The sequence below is a fragment of the Neofelis nebulosa genome, chromosome 10 (assembly GCF_028018385.1).
Source record: "Neofelis nebulosa isolate mNeoNeb1 chromosome 10, mNeoNeb1.pri, whole genome shotgun sequence".
In the NCBI taxonomy this organism is placed as follows: domain Eukaryota; kingdom Metazoa; phylum Chordata; class Mammalia; order Carnivora; family Felidae; genus Neofelis; species Neofelis nebulosa.
The window spans coordinates 74,247,341-74,269,227 of record NC_080791.1 but is presented as its reverse complement, the minus strand read 5'-3'; the positions used below and the strand labels follow the sequence as shown (position 1 = coordinate 74,269,227).

Genomic DNA, 21,887 nt, shown 5'->3' with positions numbered 1-21,887 from the left:
TTGGACAGTCTATAATTGTCAGGGAACTTCTGACAGTTAGAGCTAAGAACTGTCAGTACTCTTTTCTTTTCATAACCTCCCCTGCCTGGTGGGAGGTTAAAATGAAAGCAAGTCTCAGACTGAAGTCAGCCACACAGATGTATGCTTCTTAGCAAGTAGGCACTAAAATAATTGTAGAACTTGTTCTTGTAAGCTTGGTGAACTTTCAGCTTCTGTCCTTTAGGTGCTCCGACAAGTACCTTGCATGAAAGATCTGTACATTCAGCTGTATTCTAACATCAGGGTTCAGCTACCCTTCCAGCAGGATTAGGGGCAGCACACAGAGTCACTAAAGGCTGGGTTTGCCAATTCTTACACCTTGTTCTTCAAGCATGGGGGTGCCAATGTATGATTTCTAGCCAGTCTGTATATCTTGAGGTCATTTCATCAATGGATATTATTTCCAGTATCCCTTAAGCTAACATGTTAAGATCTCTAATGCAGATTCAGAGAATGTTATTTAGAGATTGTTTTATGGTGGTCTGTTATAGGGACTGCTGATTGGGTTCTTTCAAAGGCTAACTAACCGCTCTTAGAATGTGATTTTTTAAAAAAAACTTTTGAAACATGAACTAATTGCCCCTAACTAATGTAGGTATATGTCACACTGCCTACACTGACGTATTTCACATTAAATTGTAAATTCATAAATCACGTTAGTAAATTCATGATTCTCCCTGAAAATTAGGTAAAGCATATTAAAAACTCTTCCTTTATGGTAGTTTTTACGATTTCTAATTACATATTCATACAGCATTTACGTTTGTCTTACTCTTAGAGGGTAAGTTCTATAAGGGCCTTGTTTCTATTTGGTTCATTATATTATTCGTAGTGCTTGGCATAGCATCTGGTACATAGACACTTCTGACTGTGACGTGATATGTGAGGAAGTCCTTTACTCAAGGGTGTGTTTTCTAATGGCAAGACCATGGTCTGCTTGGCTCTTCTGGTAGAGTTACTCTTTTGAGTTAAGCTATTTAAAGCTCCTGTTACAGTTTCTGCCATAGCAAACAAAGCCCTTGATGATCTGGCTGTGCCTACTCTTCAGCTTAAGCAATAATTAATGCCAGTTTGAAGCCTTTGCAGACTCTTCCAGCAGGCTTAGATTAGACACTTACTCCTGGGCACTATTGTCACCCTTTTTCATTCCTCTGTCACCACCCCTATTTCACTGTACTTTGAATATCCATCCCAGCACCAGATTGTCAACTCCTTTGCTGTGGGCACAGTGTTAGTCACATAGTAAGCTCTCAAGTAATAGCTCAATTAAAGAATTCAATGAAGATTTTTTTTTTTTAAATCATGAGTAGAAGGGCTTTTTGTTCCTGTTTGTTTCCTTTTTCCCCCTCACCTATACACTTGTGTCCTATGGTAACCTTTACTGTTACACCCACAAATCCCACAGGGAGGCAAATTTATATGCTTAGTTTTCTTTTGGGTAAATAGTATCCCTTTTCCCTCCTTGAGTTTTTAACCAATGCTCTTAGGCTGCGTTCTAGTCCCTTTATTATCAAAGAAAGGACAAGGGGATGAGGGATGTGTAAATTACAAAGTATCAGCTTTTATCTGAACCTCTCTCCTAAGATTTCCTGAGGAATCTTTTCAAGCTGAGTATCACTTTCAGTGTCAAAATCATGATCTTATAACTCTACTCAGGGGTCCTCTGGCCTCTTGCTTTTTTCTCCTCTGACTCCTGAAGGTAGCCTTCCAATTTTTCTTCCTTTGGATTAGCATTCTGACCATTTCTTCCATCTTTGTGTCAAAGATTATTTTCCCATAGGGACGGTGATCTGGTCTTATATTGGCAAGATGTTTAATATTTGTGTGAGGATCCAGTTCCTGTTAAATACCACTCCTACTTTCATAGCCACATAGTACCATGTTTAGTACTCTTGGGGGTATAAAGAAAAAAAAGGTTCCTGTTTTTAAGATTATAATTTGTTGGAGAGATGTGGTATTTCTACAAAAATCTGAACAATAATAAAGAAAAAGGGTTCCAACAGTGCAGTACATGACTAAGTGCCATATGAACAGGGTTGACAAGAAGTAGGATGAGTGCAGGAGGAAGAGTAGTTGCCCTCGGCTCCCGGAGGATTCCAGAGGGGCGTGGCGCTTCTGTGATCCTTGGGAAATGGCTAGAGTGAGAGTATTACAAGCTCGGCTGCCCTGACCAAGGGGAAGAAACAGAGTTTACCAGTGGTATATGAGAAATAGTAGCAGCCTTGAGAGGGTAAATGAGACATATAAGCAAAGGAGTATGAAAGAAATGAGAGACGTGGAGAGTAGCAGAGGACTGGGGAAGGAGGTGGACCAACAAAGTGCAGTGTCCCGGAGTCCAGGGAGGTGAGATTCAGGAAGGAACAGCCCGTGGGGTTTGGCCCCTGCATGAGGATCAAGAAGAAAGGATAAGGAAGGGTTATTTCATTTGGCATTTAGGAAATCTATGACTTTTTGAAAATGCAGTTTCGTGGAATAATCAGGATTCTAGATAATAATAGTTGGTAGATGGGTCAGTGAGGATAAATGAGAGAAAAAAGTACATTCTGTGAGGTAGAGGGAGAAAAGTCCAGGTTTTGGAGACAGACTGTCCTTGGGCATATTATTTAAGTTTTAAATGTTTATTTTTAAGAAAAAAGGAAAAAAACACTTCTATCTTGATGGGCTGCCACAAGGTTAGATAATAGGTAGGGCCTTTGATAAAGCTCCTGGCAGATAGTGGACCAGGAGTTTTCAACCTTTTATTGCCTGCTCACAACTACGGACATCAAAATATTACCATCCCTAAAAGTGTTTCACTAGAGCAGTGATTTGTGGTGAGGTATGTCATCTGTTTTAAATGTGCCCATTTCATACTAGTTATGGGGAATTCGGCTGCTTCAACAAACATTAGTAAGATAACAGCCTTTTCTTTTTCTAGAAGATTTTTAGTGTATGTATCTAAATTTTTCCCAGTTTGGCATCATATTTGTTAGGGGGCTTTTGCTACAGACATAAAAGGGGTGTCAGGACTTGATTAACTGGATCACTGTTGTGATTTTTTTTTTTTTTTTTTCCGTACAGTCTCAATTTACTTTTATAGCTGATGTGAGGGTCTGAGTTCAGGGAATTGTATCACAAACTTCTGTATCCAAGCAAACTAGAATTCTCTTAACTTCTCTTTTCTTTTGCAGTGAGCACTGTGTGGTGACGTGGACAGAAAGAGGAATTTATATTTTCATTCCTCAGAATGTTCAAGTTCTTCTTTGGAGTGAAATCAAAGGTAATTGTATTTTTCTTCCTTATGTAATTTTTAATCTCATGCTTGTGAAGGATTTAGTTATTGTAGGAGAATTCATTTGCAGTGTGAAAAGTAGAGAAATAGAATGAGGTGACATTTCTTATAAAGGTTAACATCATAGACATTTCCCACCATAAGGTATAATCCAAGCATCCACTTGCGAATTTGTGGTCAGTTATTTAGTTTTTCATGGGTAGTTTTAAATACAGTTTCCATTTATTCTTTAATATTAGTAACCACTGCTAAGGATTGAATGAGTTCATCTTTTCCTTCTGTTTACCCTGAATTTTGATGCCTGTTGGAAGTCTTGCTTGAACTTCCATTTTGTGTCTTAATAGTTTGAGGTTCAAGAAGTCCTTGTGAGAGCAACAGCATTTTATGTGGCTGAGGCAGAGAAAGTCAATCTCTATGTTTTTTTAGTTTAAACCAGAAATAGAAGACATCTAGCCGTGTTAGCATTGCTACTCAGAGAGTGTATCTTATCTTTTTGGGTCATTTTCTACCTTGTAGAAATATAAAAAAGAGGAACCATTATTTACCAATCTGATCAATATTGATTTCTTGTGGATTAAGTTCACTAAGCTTGTCCCTTTAAAAGGAGTTTGTTTTTTCAAAAATTGACATATACACTATATAAGTTTAAGGCATACAAAGTATTGATTTGATACAGTTACACAGTTAACCCCTGAACAACGTGGGAGTAAGGGGCACAGACAAGTCGAAAATCTGCATGTAGCTTTTGACTCCCCACAAACTTAACTACTAATAGCCTACTGTTCATCTGAAGCCTTACTGATAACATAGTTTACATACTTTGTATGTTACATGTATTATTTGCTGTATTCTTACAATAAAGCTAGAGAAGAAAAAATGTTAAGAAAATCATAAGAAAGAAAATAGATTTACCGTAATATATTTATTGAAAAAAATTCACATATCGTTGGACCTGTGCAGTTCAAACTCATGTTGTTAAAGGGTCAACTATATATTGTGATGATTACTATCTTTTATGATGAGAACATTTAATATTTAGTCTCTTAGCAGCTTTGCAGTATATGATACATTATTGTTAACTATAATCACAATGCTGTGTGTGCGTTAGATCTCTAGAACTTATTTGTCTTCTAACTTTGTACCCCTTGACCAACATCCACTACCCCTCCAGCCCCTGGTTACCACCATTCTACTCTGCTTCTACTTGTTTGGCTTTTTTTAGATTGTACCTATAAGTGATATCAAAAACTAGTTTTTTAAGTCCTTTCGTGATGTTCTGCCAAGACAGGTATTTTTCTCATGAATTGTTTGTCAGTGTACATGCTGTGTTAAAAATCCATTCATTGACACTAGATTGTAACTCTCAGAACTGTTGTAGTCTGGCCTCTAATGTAGAGTGCTCTTTTAAAGTCCCAATTCCTTTTCATAGAAAGTAGCATTTTATTTTTTTATTTATTTTATTATTACTTTTCAAAATTCCAGTGTAGTTAACATACAGTTTAATATTAGTTTCAGGTGTACAGTATAGTGATTCAGCAGTTCCATACATCACCCCAGTGCTCATCAGGACAAGTACACTCTTTAATCCCCATCACCTATTTCACCCATCCCCCACCCACTTCCCCTCTGGTACCCATCTGTGTGTTCTCTATAGTTGAGAGTCTGTTTCTTTGTCTTTCTCTCTTTCCTTTGCTCATTTGTTTTGTTTAGAACAGATTTTAACCATAGAATTTTAGATTAAACAGATGCGTTTGTCTCTTATTTTTTTAGAAGTGTCTAAAATATGATTTCTTCATTGAAATGCAAGTATAAGTGAGACGAAATTCAGTCAAGTCAAACTCATTGTAAAAAAATGAATTTCTTAGAATAATTGCAGCCCTTGCCAAAACGGAAAAGGAATATTTGCTTAAACTTCTGTGTGTTCACCACTGTGGTTTTTGTAGATATTCAGGATGTGGCCGTCTACAAGAATGAGCTGTTCTGTTTGCACCTGAATGGGAAAGTCTCACATCTTTCTCTGTTATCTGTGGAACGCTGTGTGGAGCGCCTGCTGAGGAGAGGCCTGTGGAACCTGGCAGCTTGCACCTGCTGTCTTTTCCAAAACTCTATCATTGCCAGCAGAGTGAGTCAGAGAGCTTACATACTCATCTCGGTTGTTAAAACCACCCTAGCCTGCAGGATTGTGTTACAAAGTTGCTTGTCTTTATTAGCAAATGAAGCCCCCATAAATCCCTACAGGAAGCATGGCATATAAATCTAGGGGTGGGTGGAGGGTAAGAAAAAGAAAAAAAGAAAAAGGGAATACTTCCCACTTAAAAGAAAATTAAATTTTCTCGTAAACTTACTTGAATTTCAGACCTTGTTTTAAGGGGGAATGATTGTGTGTACAATAGCATTTAATTCTTAATTTCTAAGATAATTCTCGTTAACTCTTTTACTACCTTGTTAAACCTTTTTAAAGCAACTTTGAGGTTTTATGTTCTCTGTTAGATCTCTTTGAGTATATTGGCCACTGAATTTAGATTTCATTATAAATAGTAAGCTATTCTACTTGGTTTCTACTTACCCTTTCATTAGGGAAGAAAATCTTTGACTGTGGATAAATTGGAGCATTTGAAATCTCAGCTGGACCTCACAACCTATAGTGATCTGATTTCTCAACTGGAAGAATTGATCTTAAAATTCGAACCTTTGGATTCAGCTTGCAGCAGTAGAAGAAGTTCCATTTCATCACATGTAGGTATTTTTACTTTTCGAAGGGTTTATCTGTACAGTAAGGCTTTTCTTCCTCAGGTTGTACTCCTATATCTCCTGAGATCCCAAAGCTTATCTTCTTTCCATGTGATAGATTTAGAGAGAGGGGAGAGTTGCCAAGAGGGGGCTTTCTTTCAGCCGTTGGGCAGCCCTATAAAGCCTCCACTTAGGTATGTCTTGGAGCCATATTTTGTTTTGTCATTGTTTATTATATTCTGTTTTAGTACCTCATGTAGCTTCCAGCACAAGTTAAGTTGCTCCTAATCTGTGATTTCAGATGCTTCATGCTAATTTGAGTCATAGTGCAGCTCAGGGTTGTCTTCGTGACTCCCCATTCTCACAGCCAGGATTCATGGAGGCAAGCTAGAGAAAGATGTTAGTGTGACGTCATCAGCATGTGAGGGTGGTCCAGCTGCCAGAAGCCTAAACCTTGCTCACCAGTTTGTTCTATTAAGCCATAATTGTTGTTATTGACTTGCTACTTACTCTTGGTTTTTCTCTTTAAAAACCATTTTTGTGTTATGAAGGAAAGTTTTATTTTGATTTTTTTTGGGATTCTTTTTATTTTTAGGAAAGTTTCAGCATCTTGGACTCCGGTATTTATCGTATCATTAGTAGTAGAAGAAGCAGTCAGTCAGATGAAGACTCTTGTTCTCTTCACAGCCAAACTCTCTCAGAAGATGAGAGACTCAAAGAATTCACCTCACATCAAGAAGAGGACCAACCGGATCAGAGTTGGAGCTCACACGGGAATGAAGGTGATAATGGTGCGTTTTGTTGGTTGCTGACATGAAGCAGTTATATTCTGTGACTTCTCTTTGCCAGGATTAACTTGTGCATTGAGTTTTCTCCATGGTGTTAATAATTTTTACTATGTTGACAGACTTTCCACTCAAACATGTCGATCTGTTTGTCATAGAAGAATGGGTTTAGGTTTAGTTGTATTTTTCCCCCTCCTGTTTAGGTGAATATTGATACAGTCTGTAATTTTAATCACACATCCAAATGCTGCAAGAGTTAAAAAAGGAAGTCATTAATCAAAGGAGCAGAACAATTTTATCTTGACTAACCAAATTATTTTCCATCAGGAATGAAAAATTACTACAGTTTTGGAGGCCATTGCCTTCACTTTTCGATGTTCGAGTATTCCTGTGACTCAGCTGTTGAGAAGAGCTTAATAAAGACTCTAAACTTCCTTTTTGACTTATGGGGATTCAGGGTTAGTAGGCAAATGAAGGTACCTGCCTCAGTGTTTTATATGTGGACCATCCCGTGCATCTTGTAAACCTGTGTTCTGCTCATTTGTATCTGGCTCAGTTGTGATTTCGGTATTGAATCCTTCATTTCCTTTGGTTTATTCATTTCAGAATTTTTTTAAAGATTAAAAAAAACTCCAGTGTGATTAAATTTTGTTTCTTTTTCCCCTGATTACATTCATCAGACAATGTTTCCCATGTTCCCGTGACGTTTGAGACAGATAAGAATGAAACATTCCTTCCCTTCAGCATTCCATTACCATTTCGTTCTCCTTCTCCTCTTGTGTCTCTTCAGGCGGTCAAGGAAAGGTAAACTCATTAGTCCTGTCCCTAAATCCTGTTTCTGGTTTCATTTCAGTTGTCACATTAGGTACTTTTGTGCTGAGGATGGAAAGACATTTTGAATAAGAAAAAACAAGTCTCTAGGTTATTTCTCATATAGCCTGTTATTTCCATCTTCGACAGTTTAGCTTCCCTCTTTGGGTAGTTGGGTATTTGGGTTGTTACAAATGTGTCTTCCATCCCAAACAGAGTAACATTTTGAAAAATCTGTTTTTTCCTCATCCCTGATACTAACAGTTTCCATATATCATTAGTCATTTTTTTTTTTTTTTTTATCCTTTCAGTTCGCACTCAGAATTGGAGACTCTTTGGAAGTCTTTCCAACTACTCCATGGGCCTAGAATTGGCATTCCAGTTTGAGAGCAAAGACTTGTATAGCTACTTAACCACTTATCTGAGTCTTACTGGATACTGTTTTTTTTTTTGTTTTTTTTTTTTTAATTCCAGTAGAGTTAACATACAGTGTTGTATTACTTTCAGGTGTACAGTATAATGATTCACTTACCAGATATGGTTTTGCTTGTAAAGGAGGTTATATTATGACTTGTTAGCCACTGAATTTCATGAAGAAATTCTGTTACTTCGCTGGGCAGTATGGGGCAGGTGGTTACATGGCCTCCTTTGCCTAAGTTACAGAAACATTGCAGACATAGCTGGAGTTAAAGACTTTTTCTTTAGCACTGAATCAAGGCAGTTTAGTAAATGAAGTGAATTTTTATTATATTGTATGTTTTATGTGGGCCTTATGTGAAATATGTAGCTGATTAAGAAAGTTGCTATAAGTATAGTCTTTATTAAGTCCAAGTTGCTTTTCTAGGACTAATGGGAACAGAGAGAACTCAGGTACTGAATTTTTTGTTCTTGGGAGTAATGAGGTGTTTTTCATATTAGTCTTTTGGTATTTGACTTCCAGTGTCTCTAGCTTTGTACGTAAAACTACTGAGAAGATTGGCACCCTTCATACAGGCCCTGATTTGAAAATAAGACCAGAACCCAGGGGTGATGAGCAGTTATGTGAAGAGGATATGAGTCCAGTCACTTGCCCAAAAGAAGAAGACACTGAGTAAGCTCTTACATATAAATTTGGGTAAATTCTAGAGGACTGAGCTGTCATTTTGCAGAAAGCCATAGAGAAGGCACACATTAGAGAAGGCACACATCTGACCCTGTTCATTATAGATTGTGTAGCTCATAAAAAATGTGAACACCATAAAGTAAGTGTTGGAAAATGACACCTACCCATAGCAAGTCTGTTGAGAGAGAGTTTTAATTTAGCACCTCTTTCATCTGTCCTCTGCACAACATCCCTCCCCTCCAAATCTCTTCAAACTTCTGGGATGTTAGAGAAGACTATTAGATTAAGAGTAGGATTACCAAAGATCTAGGCCTTGTCCTTGCTGTGCTTCTGACTAGCGTGTGGCCTTGGGTAAGTCGCTAATGCTCTCTGGCCTGGAGGATGAGAGCATTGGCATTGATGTCATGTCAGCATGATATGCTGGTGGCATAATCCTTATGTAGTGGGGTTGTAGCAGAGCCCGTGGTCTGGCACAGTGTGAAATGTCTTGTCCATCTGGTCTCTGCCTTAACTCACAGTTCATAGGATCTGAGCATTGGAAGCACACCAGCTCAGTACTCACCCAGGAATTGAGACACCCACAGGCCCAGTTGTAGGTAGACAGATAATATAGGATAATTTTCTGAATGCTTACATTTACAGGAAAAAAAGTACAGGTATTGTTGTGGCATTTAAGGCAATCCTCACTCTGACCTTAGCCCACCTTTCCAGCCTCATTTCCAACTGCATGCTTCTAAGTGCTCTCTATTCTGGTTCTGTCAGAGCATTGGGTGGGTACACTTCACTACCTTTGTTCATGCTGTTTCTTTCACCTGTGCTATTCCCCACCCCCCCATTCTTTTTATTTTTAAGTTTATTTATTTATTTTGAGAGAGAGGGTGCACATGTGAGGGGGGAGGGGTGGGGGAGAGAGGGAGAGAGAGAATCCCAAGCACGCTTTGGGCTTGAACTCATGAACCATGAGACTATGACCTGAGCTGAAATCCAGAGTCGTTTACTTAACCCACTTAACCACCCAGGCGCCCATCCCCCCTTTCTTCCTAATACACATACCACCTCCTTGGGAACACTTCCCTTGATTTCCTTATCAGAAAAATTACTCCTTTTTCCGTGCTTTACGAACATAGTGTTTGTGCCGCTCTTTAGCGTTCATTTTATTCTCATTTATGTTATGGTTAGTTGTTTGCATGCCTTTCTTTCTCTCTTGAGTTTACTCATCTTGAAGCCGTGGATCATTTTTTGTATTCATCTGTTTGTGTCATGTAACGTTCAGTACAGTACGTGTCACTTAGTAAGCACTTAGAAATATTTGTTTAAGGAAGCTCTGATCCCCTCTAACTCTTTTCACACTTCTCTAGGGAGAAAAAAGAAGTAATTAGTCAACCTCCAGAAGAGGACAAGTTCCAAGACCTCAAAGTAGCAACAGCAGAAGCAATGTGAGTATTTATGAACAAGAGAGGGTTTTTTTTTTTTTTTATGTTTGTTTATTTGAGAGAGAGAGAGAGAGAGAGAGAGAGAGCCAGTGAGCGTGAGTGGGGAGGGGCAGAAAGAGAGGGAGACAGAATCCTAAGCAGGCTCCAGTATCCGAGCTGTCAGCACAGAGCCTCGCATGGTGCTCGAACCCACAAACCATGAGATCATGACCTGAGCTGAAGTTGGATGTTTAACCGACTGAGCCACCCAGGCGCCCTGAATGGGAGAGTTTTATAGTGAATGGGAATGACTTCAAGGTCATCAGAAGTGGTCCTGAGACCATGTGGGCAAAGATAGTCTCATTTGTAATTGAAATTCAACAATTAGTATTAAAGTTACTCTCATATTGTCATCTTACTGAGATAATTGTTAAAAGTTGAAAAGTAACATTTATTCCAGATAAGTATGCTATGTCTAGTAGGTTTGCTTAGCATGAAATAATTTGTTTTAAAAAAACACATGAAACATAAATTTCATACTTGTCTGTCTTGTGTAGGACCAAGCTACAGGACCCACTGGTTTTGTTTGAACCCAAGTCTCTGAGAATGGTTTTACAGGAGTGGCTTTCGCAGTTAGAAAAAACATTTGCCATGAAGGACTTTTCAGGCATTTCAGATACTGGTAACTCATCCATGGCATCAAACCAGGATGTGCTATTGTTTGATGAGTCAAAAAAGGGAGTATTAGATGAAGATAATGAAAAAGAAAAAAGAGACTCTTTAGGCAATGAAGAAACTGTTGATCAAAGAACATGTGAATCTACAAGTAGTCTGAGGGAGCCCTTGGATGACCTTTTCCAAGTGTGTTCTCCATGCAGCATAGCTAACAGTCTTCAGAAGGATCTGGCTGAATTGGCAACGTTGTGTTTGGAATTGAATGTATTGAATTCTGAGACCAAAAGCACAAGTGGACATGTGGACCACACTTTGCAACAGTACTCTCCTGAAATTCTGGCTTGTCACTTCATAAAGAAGTACTTTTTTGTCCTGGACTTGAAAAGAGCAAAGGAGAGTATCAAGCTTAGTTACGCTAAAAGTCCTTGTGTTTGGGATACTTTTATTGAAGGATTGAAAGGTAATAATCAGATTGCCTTATCAAATAGAAATCAGTATAGAGGACAATAGCATCTTAGCATTTTTGCATTTAAAAAAAAAAGATTTAAGTACAAGATTATTTCCATTTCGGTCAACCTCCATTCTGTTTCCCACTCAATTTAATTTTTATGGTTTAATTTGCAACTGTATTATAAGAAATTCATTTTATTTCTCTTAAAGTCATACTCAGAAAACATATATATAGCAAAATTGGAGAAGTTGAGATTCAAATGAAATGTGTTACAAATGCAGTCATATAAAAACAAGAAAATCGTTTATGTAACTTACTAATGTAGAGATAATATATGCCATATTTTGAGTACTTACTGTATGTCACATATTGTGCTAAACACTTTAAGGAGGTTTCATTTCCTATCTTAGAATTATTTTCAGAGTGGAGGGTGTTACTCCATTTAACGGGTGAAAAGAGTGAGGCACAGAGAGATTTTAATAATTGAGTAGTCTAAACTGTTGTGATAAATGTGTCACAATAACTCAGATGTAGAAGTTTATTTCTTGCTCATATAATATCCAGGACAGGTTCCAAGTCATTGGGAAACTCGCTCCCATGTGGTAATCTAGGTTGATCTTAAGGTCCTTAAAAGTAGAGATTGTGTCCTGTCCTTTTTTTGTTTGTCCTCCAGCGCTTAACCATTGTGCCATGCACCCAGTAGGTCCATAACTAATGACTGTTGAATGAATGTGTTCATGAACTGAGTATTTACAGCTACGAGATGAAAGGAAAAGGGTGTGCTTTATCTTTCAGAAATGGCAAGTTCCAGTCCTGCGTATATGGAGATAAAGGAAGGAGACCTACCAACAAGATTAAAGTTAGTGAATGACTCAGTCCCCTTTGACAGTCCTTTGTTGATTGCTTATGCCGCCAGGTAAGTTGTCCTCTGCCATTTATATGAACTAAAGTCATGGTGTTTGGTTTTGGTTTTGGTCTTAATCTCTAAAGTTTTACTCAGTTGTATGGTGGGCAGCTTCTTGTCATTTTTTTTTTCTTTTTGAAAAAATTGTTTTTTCTTTTTGAGAGACAGAGAGAGAGCATGCAAGCAGGGGAGGGGCAGAGAGTGAGGGAGACACAGAATCTGAAGCAGGCTCCAGGCTCTCAGTTGCCAGCACAGAACCTGACTCGGGTCTGGAACTCACCATGAGATCATGACCTGATCCAAAGTTGGAAGCTTAACCACCTGAGCCACCCAGGCACCCCGATTGTCATTTTTATTTCTAATAAATGCTTAGATAATGTAACCAAGTTACATCATCTCATTGAAGTTGGAGACTAACTGGTTTTGTTTTTAAATGCAGATTGTATGAAACGTTTGGAGAATCTGCTCTTCGGTCCTTAATCAGGTTTTACCCATCTATTTTGCCTTCGGATGTCATGCAACTTTGTCATCATCATCCTGCTCAGTTTTTGGCCTATTTAGACAGTCTGGTGAAATCAAGGCCTGAAGATCAACGGTGAGAAGGCGAGAATATTTGCAGACTCTCTTTTCTTTTGATAAGGCATTGTTTCCCTTGTATAAGCTGTTGTTATGTTCTTACTGCCACCTGCCGCACAATTGACACACCTGTTATGGAAAGGATGGTTTTGGCAGTCATGTACCGTTCTTTCACAGTCCACAACACATACCATAAATGTGCACATAGCTAGTGTACTTCACTTCACTCTGTCTCAGGGATTCTCAGTGAATCAGTGATGATCAATGATGATCAATGTAAAATTAAACCCCTGCTTCACGTCCTACACTAAGGCAAATAAGCTTCCTTGTTGTCTCTGCTGGTGAGTGGATTTATTGCCACCTCTTTGTTGATAATATCCCAGCTTTTTGTGGATCTCAGTCCCAGATCTCATCTCTTTTTTAGACTGAGGTCTCATTTCCTATTTCCACATGGCCCTTGGTTTCAACACCTGCCCACCCCCCCCCCCCCGCCCCCCGCCCTTTCTTCATCTCATTGATTTACATTTGCCCTACTGGCTTTCATTTCTCTTTTTGTTTTAGGCCTTTTGGTATTTTCCTTATTATCTTGAGCTCAACTGTTCATTTAATAGGCTATTAGATTTTCACCAGCATTTCTAGACATTTTGTAGCAGAGGGTTTTCAAGTCATTTCATCTACTATTTTGGTCCCCTAATAACATTTTCTTCACATTCCTACATTTTATGTTTCCTTTCTCAGCATGAAGATGATTTTTCTCCCCAACTTTCTTTTAGGCCATCCTTCCTTGAGTCCCTTCTACAACCAGAATCTTTAAGATTGGATTGGCTGCTTTTAGCAGTGACCCACGATGCTCCCCCAAGCACAAGCACTATGGATGATGAAGGAAACCCCAGGTATAAAAGTTCTCCTTCCAGCTCCGATGTTCTCCTAGAATGGAACTGTTTTATTCATTCATAGCATTCTGGGCTTACTTCAAGAATAGCTATGGAAGAGACTGACCCAAGTCATAGTAGTAAGGAAAGTGAGTGTACTTCTTAGTGGTTCTGAACATTTTTTGAGTTACAGATCTCCGATGATTCCTCTCAGAAAAATGCACATCCTTGCACAATTTTGTACATGATTTCAGATAATTAAGCTCTTTCATGTATCCACATTAAGAGTCCTTGATGATTAAACCTGTATTAGAGGGAGGAAATTGTATGTTTTCTTCCTGGAAATTTCTAGACATAGCTTGATTTGGGACTAAAAAAAATAATCCATAAGAAATACATACTGATACATGTAATGTATTAGAAATGTCTCTTGTGTTTACCTCTAAGAGAAGCTTTTTAAAAGCCACCCCCACCGCCCTGCCATATGCCTATCATATATGCCTAGACAAAAGGTCTAGAAGGAGATACTGTGGCTGTCTATGAATGAGAATTATAGGCTTCTTTCTTTTGCTTTTTATTACCTAAAATGTCTAATTTTAAAAAATAAACAGGTATTTGTTATAGGAAAAATAGCTATTTTTAATTTTTCAAAAGCCAAGTAAAAATGTTTGAAAAATATAATAATAATTGATATAATGATATAATGGATATTATAAAAATATAATAACAATGGGAAAAATAAGTGACAATATGTTAATTATGTGACAGATATAATTAAACTCTATACTTATCTATTAGATGGTGCATAAGCATTTTGTAAAAAGTGTTTCATGTCTAATTCACTGAGAGTTGTTCATTTCACAGGCCCTATTCACACTTGCTTTCCTGGGGTTACAATCAGCTGCTGCTCCATCTCATTAAACTACCTGCAGATTTTACAACCAAAGAGAAAATGGCTGACATCTGTAGGTCTCATGGGTAAGTGAGAATTGTTTTAGAAGCTAAAGATTAGCTTCTTAGTTCATAACTTTATAGTGAAGGACCTGAATCGATATGCTTTATAATTTGGGAATTCTCTTTACTACAGAGAAGTGACTTTTATTTTAAGTGATAGTAAAGTAGATGTCTTTTTCTTTTAAAATTTTATACATATTTTTCTTTTGTGTAGAAGACATTGGCCTTTGCTAATTCCTCTCTCCCCCTGGTCCTTGGTAGCTAACTCCAGTTCTCAGGCACTTGGATGGTATTTAATTAAGCACCAGACTATGTGCTAAGAGTTAACAGTTGATACAGGGTTCCTGAGAAGGGAGAGATTAGAATGTGCTCAATAGAATTGTTGATGAAGGACTTAGGGAGGAGGGAGGAGACTTTGGAGGTAAAGCCCTGAAGGCTGGACAGGATTTGTATTGATAAAGGAGCCCAAGAGGAGGGTGGGTCAGATGAGAGAAACAGCAAGAACAAGGGCATGAGAAACTGACCATTGCTTTTTATCCATACCGCATATTAGTTATTTATTGCCTGGCAGTGTTATCTTATGGCTCTACCTGGATTATAATCTTTTGGAGATAGGGACCAATGTCTTTCTTTTTCTTTGTAATTCCTAATTCATACAGTGATAGGTACTTGATACATATCTGTTTATTGATAATAAGGGATGAAACTAGCCAGGTGTGGTAGGTGATGAGATCATGTAGGACCTTGAAAGCTCATCAGAAGAATTTATTGGTACAGAAATGACATGATAAAGATGGAGCTTTCTGAAAATCATCTCTGGTGTTGGAGATAGGAGGGCCAGCTAGGAAGCTGTCATAGTAATTCAGGTATGACTGAATTGGTGATGAGTATGGCAGCAGAAGGAGCACATCCAAGGGACATTCTGAGGGAAAATACAGTGGGACTTATAAACCATGGGTATAGCAAATAAAAGAGGGGGAAGAGTCAAGGAGAACTTACATAGTTTGCATATTTGGGGAATAAATCTGAAAGTTTATAAAGTATATATAAGCTTACACATCTCATAATTAGTGCTTGGCCTCAAATATCAGTATTTATCTCTAGCTTTTCTTTTTTTCGTACACACTCTAGATCGAGGCTGTCTAATAGAATTGTCTATTAGATAATAGGAATATTATCTAGTTATTTCTAATTATTTCTATTATCTATTAGATAATAGAATAATGCTACCACATTGTCCAATATGGTAGCCATTAGCCACTTGAAAACTTGAAATATGGATTAGTCCACTGAAGAACTGACTTTTTATTTAATTTAAATTTAAGGCTAATGTCTACTTTATTGGACAGCACAGCTCCAGATAAATTCACTGTTTTTATTCCTTTCTTCAATTTTTGTTTCTTTAAAGTTTCTGGCCTGGGTATCTTACTCTTTGTTTGGAGCTGGAGAGAAGAAGAGAGGCCTTCACCAACATTGTGTGTCTTAACGATATGAGCCTAATGGAAGGGGACAATGGTATGTAACTCCCTGTTGGTTACTTTTGGTTGTAGTATATTAGAAGCCACTGCAGAATTTTCAATAAGGATACTTGGTTGAACATTTCAGTGATCCTGTATGTAATCCTGGTTAGCTGTCAAATTTGTGGAGGTTTGTTTTGTTTTGCTTTGTTATTTATTTATTTACTTATTTTTTATTTAATTTATTAAGAGAGAGAGCATGAGCTGGGGAGGGCAGAGAAAGAGAGAGAATCCCAAGCAGGCTCTGCACTCTCAGTGCAGAGAGCATCTCAGGGCTTGATCTCATGAACCATGAGACTGTGACCTGAGCCAAAATCAAGAGTTGGACGCCTAACCAACTGAGCCACCCAGGTGCCCATTGTTTTGTTTTGGTTTTTATCAGTACCACTTAGTATATTATAAAATCATAATTAGAATAAACTATAGGCAATTTTTCTATTAACAAGTGCCTACTATGTGTTAGTCACTACTCTAGACACTTTTCCATCTGCTGTTTAAATAACAAACCTTTGGGATATTTACTGTTATTTCTTTTTTACAGAAGTTATAACTGAGGTCTGGGGGAAGGACAGTTAGTTTCCCCAAAGCCATACAACTGGTGGAGCAGGTGTTCAGACCCAGGTCTCACTGACTGTCTTTAAAGTTTGTGCTCAGAATCTTTTCTCTGCACCATGTTGCCTTTTACACAGCCAACAGTTCAGTATCATTAAAATGAACTTAAAGTGGAGTGGCAGCCAGCTTTCCCAAGTATTTAAATACTTAAAAATTGTTTTTAAATTTTTATCAATCCAACACAGATAAAATGACAGAAGGCCAGGGCTTTGACACACTGATATCTGAGGTCTGAGAGTCCATCTTGGTCTGTTTTCTCATGTTGCTTTATTCCTCTCAGTGCAAAGATGCCAACTGCATGACATCAGGGTCCTTCATTCAGCAGTGTGACCTATAGCCTTTTGCAGCTCTATTGGTGTGGGAGAGGGAAAGTTAGAACAGAGCAAAAAAGCCAGTTCACTGGCAAGTGTTAGTTAGCTTCAGATGTCCCAACTATTGCAAAAATAATTATCATCTTTGTTTCAGAAATGAAGAGGAGGGGGGCGCCTGGGTGGCTCGGTTGGGCGTCCGACTTCGGCTGAGGTCATGATCTCGCGGTTCGTGAGTTCAAGCCCCGCATTGGGCTCTTTGCTGACAGCTCAGAGCCTGGAGCCTGCTTCAGATTCTGTGTCTCCCTCTCTCTGTTCCTCCCCACTCACGCTCTCTCTCTCTCTCTCTCTCTTTCAAAAATAAATAAAGCTTGAAAAAAATTTTTTTAAAAAAGAAACGAAGAGGAGACTATAAACATACATATCCTTCTGAAAAATAACAGAATAGTTAAGATGATATAGTTAACAGATAATAGTTAAGATAATATCTTAACAGAATAGTTAAGATGTACGTGGTTTACATTTTATTTATTTATTTATTTATTTATTATTTTTTTTTATTTTTTAATATATGAAATTTACTGTCAAATTGGTTTCCATACAACACCCAGTGCTCATCCCAAAAGGTGCCCTCCTCAATACCCATCACCCACCCTGCCCTCCCTCCCACCCCCCATCAACCCTCAGTTTGTTCTCAGTTTTTAACAGTCTCTTATGCTTTGGCTCTCTCCCACTCTAACCTCTTTTTTTTTTTTTTTTTTTCCCTTCCCCTCCCCCATGGGTTTCTGTTACGTTTCTCAGGATCCACATAAGAGTGAAACCATATGGTATCTGTCTTTCTCTGTATGGCTTATTTCACTTAGCATCACACTCTCCGGTTCCATCCACGTTGCTACAAAAGGCCATATTTCATTCTTTCTCATTGCCACGTAGTATTCCATTGTGTATATAAACCACAATTTCTTTATCCATTCATCGGTTGATGGACATTTAGGCTCTTTCCACAATTTGGCTATTGTTGAGAGTGCTGCTATAAACATTGGGGTACAAGTGCCCCTATGCACCAGTACTCCTGTATCCCTTGGATAAATTCCTAGCAGTGCTATTGCTGGGTCATAGGGTAGGTCTATTTTTAATTTTCTGAGGAACCTCCACACTGCTTTCCAGAGCGGCTGCACCAATTTGCATTCCCACCAACAGTGCAAGAGGGTTCCCGTTTCTCCACATCCTCTCCAGCATCTATAGTCTCCTGATTTGTTCATTTTGGCCACTCTGACTGGCGTGAGGTGGTATCTGAGTGTGGTTTTGATTTGTATTTCCCTGATGAGGAGCGGTTTACATTTTTAAAGTCATGATACAATGTTTGTTATAGATAAAAACTGAAAATTCAAGAAGCATAAAGAAAATAAATCCCACTTAAAATCCTTTCTTCCCATTTTGTTAATAAAATAATAGTTGTTCTTATCCTTGGTGTGTTAAATGGGGGTCTTTTCTTGACACTTCTCTTTTCCCCATAACTCATATTAATTGCACTTCAAGGCGTTGTTAGTTTTATTGCCGGATGTGTATCTCATATCTGTCTACATATTTTTGCTTCACCACCAGCTCCCTGGTCCTAGCTACTCGCCTAGATGGCTGCAGTCACCTCAGAATAGTCATCTGGTTTCCATTCTCTCCCACCTTTAATCCATTTTCCCTGGAGCAGCCAGAAGGGTTCTTAAAAACAAAAATTGGATGACGTGGCTCCCTTCCTTGAAACATGCTACATGGAAATCAGAATAAAATCCAGGCCTTTGTGCACTGTAGGCCATTCTTTGAGTTCCTTCCTTGAATTCCAGTTCTGTTCTGTGTCAAGTTGCCTTCCATGTTTCCTTTGTCAGAAATGCAGGCTCCTTCACCCTCCATTCCCGACACCCTGCGACCTCACGCTTGTCCATATGTGAGGCACAGGCATGTGCATCTCTGAGCTTGCCCAGTCTTTCAGCTATTTGCTCATCTATCCCGTCCTCACAGAGCCCTTCTCAGATTCCCCCTAAACATGCCATTCTCTCTGATGGTTCCCTGACCTTTTCCTTTAATGCACTTAGCCCAGTTTATAAGTATAGATTTAGGTCTGTGTTTACCTCCTTTACTAGACTGAGCTCCAGAAGAGTGTAGGGCTCATCATGTCTGGTTGGTCTCACGCTGCACATCATGTGCCTAGCCTAGACTGTACCCAAGGAGTCCCTAAGTGAGCGAAATGAAGAATTTTGAAGCTAATGTTGTGACCTCTCCTATCATGAATTACTTATTCAACAAATGTTCAGAAAACAATTTTGTGTTAGGATGATATTATGTTCTTATGTTTTGGTTTTAAATGTTTTCACAATGGTTCTGACTGTCTCCTATATGCAGGCAGAGCATTAAGAGCCATTAGAGCCAAAATTGTGTGTTTCTGTGTGTTTGTGTAGGTTGGATCCCAGAGACTGTGGAGGAATGGAAGCTTCTCCTACATCTCGTACAGAACAAGAGTACAAAGCCAGCCCCCCAGAAGTCACAGAATGGGAACTTCAGTGATGGGCCTTCCCCCATCAATGTGGAAAATGTGGCACTTCTGTTAGCTAAGGCCATGGGCCCAGATCAGGCCTGGTCATTGCTACAGGAATGTGGTTTGACCCTTGAGCTGTCACAGAGGTTTACTAGAACCTGCGATATCCTAAGGATTGCGGAGAAAAGACAGAGGTAATAACCTGTCATGCCCTTGTCATGCCGTCTCCACAGGTGCTTGGGGAATGTGGAAGCTCAGAGATTTTCAGAAGGGGGTGGGGCTGTAGAGATCATTCAGTCCCAGCCCCTCACTAACAGATGAGGGGACTGAGACGCCTCTGCTAATTAAGGTGATTGAGGGAAGAGGCTAAAAGTAATTATTGTGTCTCATACTTGTGACCAAGACACTCTGTAAGTTCATGTGAATACCCAAATCTGGTGTGTACTCAGTTCTTGAAGACAGTTATTAGTACCAAATATCAAGTTGTCTCAGGGCTTTTTTTGCTTTTGTTTTAATTTTGGTAAAATACAGATAAAATAAAATTCACCATCTTAACCATTTTTAAATTTGGTTCAGTAGTGTTAATTATGTTCATATCATCTTGAAGACCTTAAACTTTACCCATTAAACAACAACTCCTCGTGACCCCCTCCATGCAGCTTCTCGTAACCACCAATCTATTTTCTGTCTCTATAATTTTGACTACAGTAGTCTCTTTGAGACCCTGCTTTCAATTCTTTTGGGTGTATACCCAGAAGTGGAATTGCTAGATCATATGGGATTCTAGTTTTAATTTTTTTTAGGAACTGCCATACTGTTCTCCATAGGGGCTGTACCATTTTACATTCCCACCAATGATGCACAAGGGCTCCATTTTCTCCATATTCTCACCAACAGTAGTTATGTTATTACTGTTATTTTTTGATAGTAACCATCCTAATGGGCATGAGATGAGAAGTATTTTGGTTTTTATTTGCATTTTCTTAGTGATTAATGATGTTGAACATCTTTCCATATGCTTGTTGGCTGTTGTATATTGTCTTTGGAGACATTTCTATTCAAGTCTTTTTGCCTGTTTTTAAATCACGTTTTTTTGTTGTATGAATTTTTTATATATTCTGAATATTAACCCTTTATCAGCTATATGGTTTGTGATATTTTCCCGTATTGGATAGGATGCCTTTTCACTGTGTTGATTGTGTCTTTTGATGCACAGAATCCGTCAACTTTTTGAATCCTTTAATTCTTTGTGGGTTCAAAAAAATTTTTTTTGTAACTAGAACAATGAAAACTAAATGTGCTTGTTTCTTTTCTTTGGGATTTCAGAGCCTTGATACAAAGCATGCTTGAAAAATGTGATCGGTTTCTCTGGTCTCAGCAGGCCTAGTGGAAGAAGATTCATCACAATGTCATAATATTTTGAGAAAAACTGAGTCATGCTCCTGAGCCTCCTGAACACATTTGCTGTGGAAGGAAAGGTACCACCTCAAAACCCTGCCACCTTCCTGGGAATACTTTTGTCAGTGTCCATAACTTCTATATCTGTGGCTCTGTGAACTCAGTGTTTGTCAACCAGGGTTGAATTTTGAAAGGAATCAGTCCTTGTTTGCTGAATCAAAGTGTCCTGGAGTCCGAATGTGAAAGTTCACAGCTGAATTACAGTATTATTTTCCCCTTGCTAGTGAATTGGGGGAATTATTTTCCTATTGTGACTCTTCATGTAAGAACAGAAGCTTCTCATCCTGCTTATAATGAAGACAGATAAAGTCATTGGCAGGAGTTGAATTTTTTTTATATCTTACCTGGAATAGTTGAGAAATTTATTGACATAAGACTGGGCATAACGGAATTAACACATAAAATACACGAAACACTGAAGATTCAGATTAGATATTTACATGAAATGGCCCCATATTTAAATTGAGCTAATTTAAAAAATATTTTTCTCCAATATTTGACATTTTCTAATCTGAACATATATACAAATGACTAATTTATTACCAGAAATGTTTTATCTCTAATCTTTCCTAAACAGTGGTCCAAAGGAATCATGCACCTTTAAAAATTATTTTTTTTAAAGCCATAATAAAGGAAAGCTTAAGTACTAACAAAGACTGCAGCGAGCACTTGTGTCATTGAAGCCATGCACTAGAATGCCTCCATCAAGCTCCTGTATGTTTGCATAGCATGTTACATTAATGATACATGTAAAATCTGGTTACGTTTTTATTTGAATAGAATACAGACATGAGGTTTATTGTGAGCAATTTGCAGGAAGGTGTTGGAGTAAGCTCAACGTGGAGTAAGAAAAGTGTTGGATACGTTGAATGATTCGCTTCTTT

At 38.3% G+C, this 21,887-nt stretch overlaps 1 protein-coding gene across 5 annotated transcripts in view; it reads left to right on the top strand.

The window, feature by feature from the left end:
* HPS5 (HPS5 biogenesis of lysosomal organelles complex 2 subunit 2) overlaps positions 1-21,657 on the top strand; it is a 39,864-nt gene extending 18,207 nt beyond the window's left edge. For 4 of the 5 annotated variants that reach the window (XM_058688410.1, XM_058688412.1, XM_058688409.1 and 1 more), the window contains exons 9-23: positions 3,210-3,298; positions 5,254-5,432; positions 5,888-6,046; positions 6,636-6,831; positions 7,506-7,629; positions 8,576-8,725; positions 10,096-10,173; positions 10,707-11,284; positions 12,071-12,191; positions 12,619-12,774; positions 13,529-13,648; positions 14,492-14,605; positions 15,990-16,096; positions 19,469-19,739; positions 20,872-21,657. In XM_058688410.1, the coding sequence (XP_058544393.1) occupies positions 3,210-3,298; positions 5,254-5,432; positions 5,888-6,046; positions 6,636-6,831; positions 7,506-7,629; positions 8,576-8,725; positions 10,096-10,173; positions 10,707-11,284; positions 12,071-12,191; positions 12,619-12,774; positions 13,529-13,648; positions 14,492-14,605; positions 15,990-16,096; positions 19,469-19,739; positions 20,872-20,932 (2,503 nt within the window). In that variant the 3' untranslated portion in view covers positions 20,933-21,657. The remainder of the gene's footprint in view (positions 1-3,209; positions 3,299-5,253; positions 5,433-5,887; positions 6,047-6,635; positions 6,832-7,505; positions 7,630-8,575; positions 8,726-10,095; positions 10,174-10,706; positions 11,285-12,070; positions 12,192-12,618; positions 12,775-13,528; positions 13,649-14,491; positions 14,606-15,989; positions 16,097-19,468; positions 19,740-20,871) is intronic. The other variant, XM_058688413.1, reaches the window with a different exon arrangement.
* The last annotated feature ends 230 nt before the right edge of the window (positions 21,658-21,887 follow it).